At 34.9% G+C, this 10,892-nt stretch overlaps 1 protein-coding gene and 1 pseudogene across 7 annotated transcripts; both read left to right on the top strand.

Moving 5' to 3' along the window:
• The first annotated feature begins 246 nt into the window (after nt 1–246).
• Nucleotides 247–2,783, top strand: LOC107644135 (putative pentatricopeptide repeat-containing protein At3g01580 pseudogene; annotated as a pseudogene). The gene has a single exon (XR_015902166.1). The product of XR_015902166.1 is annotated as a putative pentatricopeptide repeat-containing protein At3g01580 pseudogene (transcript).
• A 248-nt stretch (nt 2,784–3,031) lies between these two features.
• Nucleotides 3,032–10,099, top strand: LOC107636172 (Leucine-rich repeat protein kinase family protein). Of its 6 annotated transcripts, none has more exons than XM_021115563.2 (21): nt 3,032–3,365; nt 4,297–4,471; nt 4,763–4,913; nt 5,002–5,073; nt 5,225–5,296; nt 5,511–5,654; nt 5,759–5,830; nt 5,938–6,009; nt 6,116–6,190; nt 6,494–6,562; nt 6,680–6,748; nt 6,833–6,904; nt 7,050–7,133; nt 7,304–7,372; nt 7,503–7,996; nt 8,140–8,301; nt 8,404–8,687; nt 8,832–8,883; nt 8,990–9,240; nt 9,321–9,455; nt 9,588–10,099. In XM_021115563.2, the coding sequence occupies exons 2-21, from the start codon at nt 4,366–4,368 to the stop codon at nt 9,933–9,935; spliced, it is 2,853 nt and encodes a 950-aa protein (XP_020971222.1). In that variant the 5' UTR covers nt 3,032–3,365; nt 4,297–4,365; the 3' UTR covers nt 9,936–10,099. The 6 variants fall into 6 exon arrangements, with proteins under 6 accessions (XP_020971222.1, XP_088356941.1, XP_016195210.1 ...); XM_088500815.1 differs by having other exon boundaries at nt 3,056–3,350; XM_016339724.3 differs by having other exon boundaries at nt 3,217–3,434.
• Nucleotides 10,100–10,892: the final 793 nt, after the last annotated feature.

Here is a 10,892-nt window from a genome sequence, read left to right as displayed (position 1 = left end):
TTTAAATTGAAATATAACATAAAAATAAAAAATAAGATATTATAAACTATACTATTTATATCAGATATACGAATATATAAAAATATTACTCCTAAATACACAATCCGATGTTATCATATTTGATCCGATTCAATGAATATACAGATCGAATAATATCTACAAAATTTAAATTAAATACAAATAATTACCGCAAATATACAGATATTATCCGATCATTCTGCAGTCTCTCACCTTGGTATCTTCGGAAATTAGAATCAAGCTTCCCTCTTTCGAAGAAAGAAAAGAGGTGACAAACCCTAGCTCTATTGCCGCTGCCGTCCCGCCATTTGGCAGCTCCTTCATCGTCCGTCGCGTGCTTTTCGCTGGCGGTTTTGCTCCTTCTCCCTCATATTTTGCTAGTTCTCCGCGTTGTAAACATATGCACCGGAGGAATCTCTTAGTGAAGCTATTGGGAACTTGCTGCAGTAAGATATCAATTGCACAGTTGCACTCCCAATGTTTGAAATTGGGCCTTGCCCACGATAGTTTCATTGCTACCAATCTTAATGTTCTTTATGCTAAATATGCTTCAGTTACAGAAGCATATAAGCTATTCGAAGAATCACCTTGTAGAACTGTCCATCTGTGGAATGCTATGCTTAGGAGCTATTGTTTAGAACGAAAATGGGTAGAGACACTCTGCCTGTTTCATCGGATGAATGCATGTGCTTTATCAGCTGAGGAAAGACCTGACAATTTCACAGTATCAATTTCTTTGAAATCATGTGTTGGTTTGCAGAGGCTGAAACTGGGCGAAATGATTCACGGTTTTCTCAAGAAAGAGGCAATGAATAAGGATGTGTTTGTGGGATCTGCCTTGATTGAGTTGTATTCGAAATGTGGACGAATGAATGATGCTGAAAAAGTGTTTATGGAGTATCCAAATCCAGATGTGGTTTTATGGACTTCAATGGTTACAGGCTACGAACGAAGCCGCGATCCTGAACTTGCACTTGCATTTTTCTCACAAATGGTTGCGTCAGAGAATGTGAGTCCTGATCCAGTGACACTTGTTAGCGCTATTTGCGCTTGTGCTCAGTTATCGGATTTTAAGCTTGGAAGAAGTATCCATGGATATGTAAAAAGAAAGGGCTATGACACCAAGTTATGTTTGACCAATGCACTGCTGAATTTATATGCAAAAACTGGTTCTATCAAGAGTGCATATAACTTGTTCGAGAAAATGCCTGATAAGGATATTATATCTTGGACCTCAATGGTTGCTTGTTATACTGATAATGGAGCTGAAACCAAGTTATTAGATCTTTTCAATCAAATGATTGATAACAGAGTTGAACCCAACAGGGTTACTATTGTTAGTGTACTGCGATCATGCACTAACATGTCCAATCTGGAAGAGGGTATGAAGATTCACAAATTAGCAATTGACAATGGTCTTGAATTGGATATGGCAGTCTCTACAGCTCTTATGGACATGTACATGAAATGCTTTAAGCCTGAAAATGCAATTAGCCTCTTCAACAGAATGCCAGAGAAGGATGTAGTTTCTTGGGCTGTTTTGTTTAGTGGGTATGCTGAAATTGGAATGGCTCACATGTCAATGGGCATTTTCCGCAACATGTTATCTACCGGAACCCTACCCGATGCAATTGCCCTCGTGAAGATTCTTGCTGCTAGCTCGGATTTGGGGATTCTTCAACAAGCCGTTTGTCTTCATGGTTTCCTAACTAAATGTGGATTTGACAATAACATTTTTGTCGGCGCATCTCTCATAGAGATGTATGCAAAATGTAGTAGCATAGATAACGCTAACAAAGTTTTCAAACAAATTACACATAAAGATGTTGTTGTGTGGAGCTCAATCATTGCAGCTTATGGATTCCATGGGCAAGGAGAAGCAGCATTGAAGTTATTCAACGAGATGGTTGATAGTTCACATGTTAAGCCTAATCATGTAACCTTCCTTTCTATTCTGTTTGCTTGTAGTCATGCAGGTTTGATTAAAGAAGGGATAAAAATATTTGATACAATGTTAAATGAGTACCAATTGAAGCCGAATTCAGAGCACTATGCCATAATGGTTGATCTTCTTGGCCGGATTGGAGAGCTAGATAAAGGCTTGGAAATAATCAATCGCATGCCAATGCAAGCTGGTGCTAATGTGTGGGGAGCCTTGCTTGGTGCATGTAAGATTCATCAAAACATAAATATGGGAGAACTTGCAGCTCAGAATCTTTTTTCCTTAGACCCTAATCATGCAGGGTATTATGTACTTTTATCAAATATTTATTGTGGGGACAAGAATTGGCATAATGCTGCAAATATTAGGAAATTGGTAAAGGAAAATAGGTTGAAGAAGATTGTAGGTCGAAGTATGGTTGAGTTAAGGAATGAGGTTCATAATTTTGTTGCTTGTGATAGATTACATCATGAATGTGATCAAATTTATGACATGCTAAGAAAACTTAATGCAAGAATGAGGGAAGAAGGTTAAGCTCCTCAAGTACAGATTGAGCCTCTTGTGAGTTATTAACTTGGAGTGGATCCTAGTGGAAAAAAAATTGGATGGTGTCCAATGTAGAATCTCATCTTTCATTGCTCTCTCTTATTTAATTTTGGTCCCACTCATAGAATTAAAAGTGAGAGATTACACTTTATTCTTTCAAGTGTTAAAAAAAATAGAGAGGATCCATTCCCATTAACTTGTAATAATGAAAATTACTACCATTTTTTGGAAAAAAAAAATAAAATTATACTAGCTATCTCTTCGTATTCTTTATACAGCTGTCATACTAGCTATCTTCCCAAATTCTTTATACTAATAGGATTCATAAATTAATAAAATTATCAAATTATTTAACCATTCTCAATTATTAATTTCACATAAAATTAATTACACCTATAATTTTAACCTTTTTATAATTAACCGTTACTAAATAATGTGTGTCTTTTATTTATTGTCTATTTATCCAGGGTACGCTTTTGATTTGATGTAGAAATATCAAACATTTTGTGTATTGCGTCTTTCTTCACTCAATTTTTTTATTCATTGCTTGTCTAAGCTGTCTCATTCGGGGGTTTTGCTTTCTCTTCTTCTTCTTTCTCTCCTCCTTCAATTTTCATTCATCCCCCACAAAAGTCAAAGTCTTCAACTACACACATTATTATTATTATTATTATTATTATTATTATACCTCTCTTTCTCTTTCAAGTTTCAACCATTTTCTCCCTTTATTTTATACTGAGAAATTCCCATTGAATTTGGATTCAGAAAAGCTACAGTTTTCATGACAGTGATGGCATTGCATTCATCATCAACTCCACCACCTACATTTCCTGCTGCATTTGTTGTGTGTGCTGACCTGGTCCTACTCCTACTCACTCTTCTTCATCCCTTTCATTTTCATCATATGTTCATGCCTCACTATCTTTTGGTAACTTTAGCTGCAACTACACCCATGTGGTAGTTTAAATTTTTGTTTTCTTTCTTTATATATCATTATTCTCTTTCTTTATAGCTGTTATCTCAGGTATTCTTTTTTAATTTGGTTCCATAGATACATAGTTGCCACCCCCTGTGTTAATTTTTGCTTTCTTCATACCATTTACTTCAAAGTTAGAGTCTTTTTTGCTCATAATATTTAGCTCTTAATTATCTCAGGTACTCTTCTTTATATGCTGGTTTTCTTCTTTAACTTATAGTTGACGCCCCATGTGTTAGTTCTTGTTTTGTTCATAGTGTTTGATTCAAAGCTTCTTTTTTGTTCATAGTATTCAGTTGTTAATTATCTTGATTGTAGCCACCCGAAGTCTTTGTTTTTGCTTAGTTATACTATTTGCTTCCAAGTTAGATTCTTTTTTGTTCATAATATTCAGCTCTTATTTGCTTTAACCTCTTGTGCTAGTGTTTTTTGCATTTTTTGGATAGTTTTTTATTCCAATTTAGACTCTTTCTTGATCAAAACATTCAGCCGCTATCTCAAATTTTCTTCTTTAGTTGCCATCCTTTTTCCTTTTTGTTTCTCCAAGTATTTACTCTCTAAATTAAGAGCCTAATAGTTATTTGTATTTGCATTTTAGCTTTGACTTTGCTTTTAATTCTGTTATTTTCTTCGTTGATTTGATATGCCTTGGTTTTCTACACTGAATTGCTTTTGCCTTTTAGTTTGATAACTATTGTAAATTCTGTACTTTATGCATACGTGGGGTTTTATCTAAAATAGATATTCTTCTTTAGTTTTGAACTTAGGCTTTTATGCATCCATGGATGTTTCTTACCTAAGTTGTTGCTTTCAGAGAGAGAAAAGTAGCTTGCTTGGTTCATGAGAAACATTTAAGAGTTTCGTTGATATCTACTTTGCCGGGATGTATCTTTCAAAGGGTTGCAAGCATCAAGTTCTTTTCATCTTGTGGTTCTGCTGCTACTTGCTACATGTTTCGGCGGAGAATAATATCACTGACCCTGTTGAAGGTTTTACCCTTCTACTTTCATTTTGGTTTGATATATATTCCATGATGCTTTTCTTCTAGAAGTGAATATTTCCAGTCCATTAATTTGTCTCTGTGTATAATTGTTGTTGTGCTAAAGATCATAAGAAAACTTGGTAAAAACAATTGTGCAAATGCAGTATTCATGTGTCCCTTGCAATAATTATCCAAATAATTAAAGAAAAAACTTTATGAAGCAGTGCTGATAATGTGTAGTGTAGGTAACTGTTTGTTCCATTGATGATGAGATGATTGCTTTTGTTTTAATATGTAGTTGAAGCATTGAATGCCATAAAGCAAAGATTGAATGACCCTAATGGAAATTTGAGCAACTGGGGAGATAATGATCCATGTACATCGAAGTGGACAGGAGTTTTGTGCTACAATGAAACATTGGATGATGGATATCTACATGTTCAAGAACTGTATGGCCTCTATCTTCTATTTGACATTTCTTTTCCATAAAATCCATATGAACATTTCTAAGCTTCCATTTGTTTTTCTTGTTTGTAGGCAATTACTGAGTTTGAACCTGACAGGAAATTTGGCACCCGAGCTCGGCAACTTAACCCGTTTGTTAAGATTGTAAGACTTTGTCTAAATTGATGTTTAAGAAAGGACTAATATTGTGAATGGTTTTCCAATTTAGCAATTTCTAGATGCCATTTTTACTCTTTTTTTGCAGCTGTTAATTTATCCTTCTTCCTCTGATATATGCTTTTCTTTGTTCTCTAAGGAACTTTATGTGGAACAAGATAACTGGGAGTATTCCGAAGGAAATCGGTGAAATCAAAACTTTGCAACTCTTGTAAGTTGAGATTTCAATTTTGGCTTGTGTTTTTTTTCTGTCACCATTTGGTTCAATAACAAGGTTGTTTTATTGCCTTGGTAAATTTGAATCACTTTGTTACATAAATATCCTTGTCTGTGAATCAGTTTTGAATTCTGGTTCCTATAAGATTATAGAAGAAAAAAATAATTCAAATTCTCTCTCAAATTTTAGTTTTTTATTGGTTTTGTAGGCTTCTGAATGGAAACAACTTAACTGGTCCACTACCAGATGAGCTCGGCTATCTTCCGAATTTGGATAGGATACAAATTGATCAGAACAATATATCAGGGCCTGTACCTAAATCATTTGCAAACCTGAACAAGACAAAGCACTTGTAAGGTTCTTTATGATCAAAGTGTTGTTCAATTAGTCTTAATTTTTCTACTTCACTTGTATTGTTACCATAATGGTTTCATCTTTTTCCCTTTGATGGAGCAGCCACATGAACAATAATTCACTTAGCGGACAGATCCCACCGGAGCTTTTCCGGTTGCCGAGTCTTGTTCATCTGTAAGTTGATGATGACTGGATATCATTGATATAATTGCATCCATTCAAATAACTTTCTTGATTCTGTTTTATCCTTTGTTGTGATGCGAAAATCTTTGGACTTGCAGTCTTCTTGATAACAACAAATTAACAGGATATCTTCCGAGTGACCTCTACAAGTTGCCAAACTTACTTATAATGTATGGTTTGTTATTCTTTTCATCTTCTTTTCTTGGGAAAAAGCGCAGAGTCTTGTTGTAAAATTATGTTTCTAACTTGTTGTTTCGAATCTTCTTGTTCTTGCAGTCAACTTGATAACAATAACTTTGAGGGAAATACTATTCCAAGTTCTTATGGCAACATGTCAAAACTGCTGAAAATGTAAGTGAATTTGCTATGCAATAGATTTTGAGAATCTTGGTGATTGATTTCTTATATGTAGGAAACAAAATTTTATTTTATAATAATCTAATAGTCATAAAGAATGTTGAAAAATCCCTCCATAAAATCCTTTTTAGATGGCTTAGTACTTTGTTGAAGCCGATAATTGAAGAACAATGCCATATTCTATTTTTATTACTTTCCATTTTCTTTTTGGCTATATTTGTAGGACACAATTTTGTTGCTGTTTCTCCGTCCCTCTGCTTAATAAAATTTCTTAATTTAGTTGATTGGTTTTATCAGGAGTCTTAGGAATTGCAACTTGAGAGGACCAGTTCCTGATTTAAGCAGGATACCCCGCCTTCTTTATCTGTAAGTTCCATGATCTAATTTTCATGTAACATAAGATTTTGTACCATGTGTAGTGATGATAAATAGAGTTATGTAGTCTGAAAATGTTTTACTGACTATTATTTATAAAAATTTCAGAGACCTCAGTTCCAATCAGTTGAATGGATCAATTCCTAGCAACAAGCTTTCCAACAACATCACAACCATGTAAGGATCTCTTTCGTGTGAATATTTTTCCTTGCATACAGAATGTTTTTACTTTTAGTTTCTGATATCCACTAATATATGCAGTGATTTATCGAACAACAAGCTTACTGGAACTATTCCATCCTACTTTTCTAGTCTTCCTGTTCTTCAAAGATTGTAAGTTTCTTTCTATTTAGCATCCTTTTCAAACATTTTACCTTGAATTGCTTAGTAAGATAATATTTCTATGGAACAATCATGGCATCATGTTATAAAGTAGATGATGACTTTCGAGTTTTGACTAAATTATCTTCTCTGGCAGGTCACTTGAAAACAATTTATTGAAAGGCAGTGTTTCTTCCACCATTTGGCAGAACAAGACTTTGAATGGCAAAAAATTTATCTTGTAAGATCAGAAGTGATGAATTCTACAATTTTTGGCCACTTAGATGTGTATTTGGGAGTGTTTATCTGTGGTTTTCATATTTTTTGAATGTTGTTGACATTTTTCATGTTCCTTTTTATAGATGTTATCGAAATTTCCGAAATGCTAAGCATATGTTTCTCATCTTGCAGGGAGTTGCAAAACAATAGCCTTACAAGCATATCAGGCACTACTGATATTCCTCCAAATGTCACACTCTCGTATAGTTCTAATACACCGGCTTTCGATCCTTTTTATGCTTGTTAATTATATATAGTGGTGATGAGCATTAGATATGATCATTTATAAATTACTTTGTCACATTGTAATGCAAAAATTGATGTATTTCAGGCTCAATGGGAATCCTCTATGCTCAAATAATAAGTCCTTGGTTCAATTCTGTGGATCTGAGACTGCTGACAATAACACAAATGGCATTGTTTCAACAAATTCCAGCTCATGCCCTGCTCAAGCGTGCCCTCCTCCTTTCGAATATTCCTTGGACTGTTTCTGTGCAGCACCATTGCTTGTCGGTTATCGGCTGAAAAGTCCTGGATTTTCGGATTTTCGACCATATGTGTTTTCCTTTCAGGAATACCTGAGTACAGGTCTTAGTATACAGATGGATCAGCTTCAATTTAATTTTTATTGGCAAGCCGGACCTCGGTTGAGAATGGACTTGAAGCTTTTTCCAGTTTATGTTGATAACAGCAGCTCTCATATTTTCAATACAACCGAGCTCCTACGGCTCATGACCATGTTCACCGGATGGCACATTCAAGACAGTGATTTGTTTGGTCCTTATGAGTTACTTGGCTTCAATCTCCTTGATCCTTACAAGGGTGGTAAGTCTCAAGATTTCAAATTTGATTTAATGCTTGACAATCACAATAAAACTTGGGTCACATTTTCTTTAGCTCACTGAGAATTACAAATTCAAAGTCTTATCTATATAGATTAAGCTGTTATTACAATTCTTTCTATGCAGTGGTCATCCCCAAGTCTTCAAATTCAAAGATAAGTACAGGTGCTTTGGCTGGCATAATCTTAGGATCAATTGCCTGCGCCGTGACGTTATCTGCAATAGTTACACTCCTTATATTAAGAGTGAAGTTGAAAGATCGTCCTGTAGTTTCGAAGCGTCGTCATTGTGAGTTTTAGTTTTGCTCTTTCACCTATCACAAGTGCCTTGTGCATGAAGCTTGAGTTTTTATAAAAGGATATGTTAACACTTGATTCTCTTTACTTGCAGCATCTAAGATCTCAATAAAAATTGATGGTGTAAGGGCCTTCACTTTTGGAGAATTATCTGCTGCTACCAACAATTTTAGCAACTCTTCTCAAGTAGGACAAGGAGGTTATGGCAAGGTTTACAAAGGTATTCTTTCTGATGGCACCGTTGTTGCCATTAAACGTGCGCAGGAGGGGTCACTGCAAGGTGAGAAAGAGTTCCTCACAGAAATATCATTACTTTCGAGGCTACATCATCGCAACCTTGTGTCTCTCCTTGGATACTGTGATGAAGAGGGTGAACAGGTACCTTTAGCTTTTAATTTCAGAAAGTTTAAACATTCTATGCTCCATTTTAGTAAATGCTATGCAAGTCCATTTTCTTTTTATCATTGTGAACTCCCTTTCTGTTAAGATTCTTGCATTTGGATTGTTGCTTTGTGCTTGCAGATGCTGGTTTATGAATTCATGCCGAATGGTACACTAAGGGAACACATTTCAGGTACACTATCCGGTTCGAATAAGAAGCACAATGATATTTTGGATAATTTGTTTTACTTTCCTTTTATGTTGTATCTCTTTAAGTGTATGCTTATGTTTTACAACAGTTACAGCAAAAGATCCTCTGAGTTTCGCCATGAGATTGAAGATTGCGCTAGGATCAGCAAAGGGTCTTATGTATTTACACACTGAAGCTGATCCTCCAATATTCCACAGAGATGTTAAAGCCAGCAACATATTATTGGACTCTAAGTTCACAGCAAAAGTGGCTGATTTCGGACTTTCGCGGCTCGCTCCAGTTCCTGATCTTGAAGGAGTTGTCCCTGGCCATGTATCCACAGTGGTAAAGGGCACCCCGGTAAGTAAGGCTTTTGTGATAGGACTTGCTCATGTTAAAGTTGAAATTATAGACTTTAATTTTCATTCTTTTATATGCAGGGTTATCTTGATCCAGAGTACTTCCTAACTCACAAGTTGACTGATAAAAGCGATGTTTATAGTCTTGGGGTTGTGTTTCTGGAACTTTTGACTGGGATGCAACCAATCTCACATGGCAAGAACATTGTTAGAGAGGTAATTTACCTATAAACATGTGTAATTAGATCAAACTCACCATGTGAATAAATAATCTTAATTATTTCCTATCTCTTATGATATGACAACATTCTATGATACTTGAGGATGACATAGTTTTTTTTATGGTAGGTTAATGTCGCGTATCAATCTGGCGTAATATTTTCGATCATTGATGACCGCATGGGGTCCTATCCATCTGAGCATGTAGAGAAATTCTTGACCTTGGCCCTGAAGTGTTGCGAAGACGAGCCAGAAGCCCGGCCTAAAATGGCAGAGGTGGTTAGGGAGCTTGAGAACATATGGTCCATGATGCCAGAATCAGATACCCGGAAAGCCGAATCGATAACCAGTGATTCAGGAAAGTTAAGTACAAGTACACCATCTTCATCCTCTGCTATAAAGACTCCTTTTGTATCAGGAGATGTTTCAGGTAGTGACCTTGTTAGTGGAGTAATACCAAGCATCAAGCCAAGATAGAAGAAGATTTCATGCTGCATAGTGTGAGTTATTGGATCAGGAAACTATGTGTTTGTTAGATTTGACTTCATCTTCACTATGTAAATTCTTTTTGTTAGTACAATGTAATAAAACTTATAGAGAATTGGCAGGTAAATAATATTATTGATTTTGTAGTTATGTAAGTGTTAGGAAAATAAGTGCATGTTTTATGTTTGAATTAGTTTGTTTTGGGATAAAAACAATTTGTAATCAATAACTTCCTGGTACAGATTTTGTAGGAAAAGAACAAAAAAAAAAAAGGGATTAACCAAAAAAATTAAATTAAATTTTTATTTTTATTTTTTTGGTCTGATCATTTTGCAACTTATCCTATTGTAACTTCAGAGGTTGCCGATGGTGGTAGGATTTGACTCCTTCATGAGACTTTAATCTTGTGAAATTGAGTTAGCTAGATTCTTAGTAATATTGAACATTCCATGAAAAAATTGCAAAAAATTCGAGACTTAAACATCGTGTTAGATCAATATTTAATCTCACATATCAACAACTAATTCTGACACTTTAAGTCACTAGGAGAGTGTAACGGTAGACGAGATGGGTACGTACTCTCCCTGTTTCAAAATAATAGTGGCTTTCATTTTTTGGATTCGTAAAAAATTAATATATTTACACAATTAAAACAGAGGAAGTATGAAAAGATAGATTCAAATAATATCAAAATGATATTTACTATAAGATCATAAGGGTAAATGAGTCACTAAATTGAAAAAAAAAACTCACTTAATAGGCTTTATAGTTATGAAACACAAAAACATTTACACAGATACGAGATATAATACAATATAAAAATATATATATATTAATTTTAATTTTTTAAGACATGAAGACACTACAACAACAACAATAAAATTTTGTCCCAATAGATGAGGTCGGCTATATGAATCAAACAATGTCATTGAACTCTATCATGTATCA

Source organism: Arachis ipaensis, chromosome B1 (genome assembly GCF_059453495.1).
Source record: "Arachis ipaensis isolate K30076 ecotype BB chromosome B1, ASM5945349v1, whole genome shotgun sequence".
NCBI classification, from domain to species: domain Eukaryota; kingdom Viridiplantae; phylum Streptophyta; class Magnoliopsida; order Fabales; family Fabaceae; genus Arachis; species Arachis ipaensis.
This window is presented reverse-complemented; position numbering and strand designations above follow the sequence as displayed.

Bases quoted from the DNA above. Each gene is read 5' to 3' on its own strand.
- LOC107636172 (XM_021115563.2), top strand. From the start codon at position 4,366: ATGTATCTTTCAAAGGGTTGCAAGCATCAAGTTCTTTTCATCTTGTGG. The intron at 7,134-7,303 runs GTAAGATCAGAA...CTCATCTTGCAG, and splicing joins AATGGCAAAAAATTTATCTT to GGAGTTGCAAAACAATAGCC. The intron at 8,688-8,831 runs GTACCTTTAGCT...TTGTGCTTGCAG, and splicing joins GTGATGAAGAGGGTGAACAG to ATGCTGGTTTATGAATTCAT.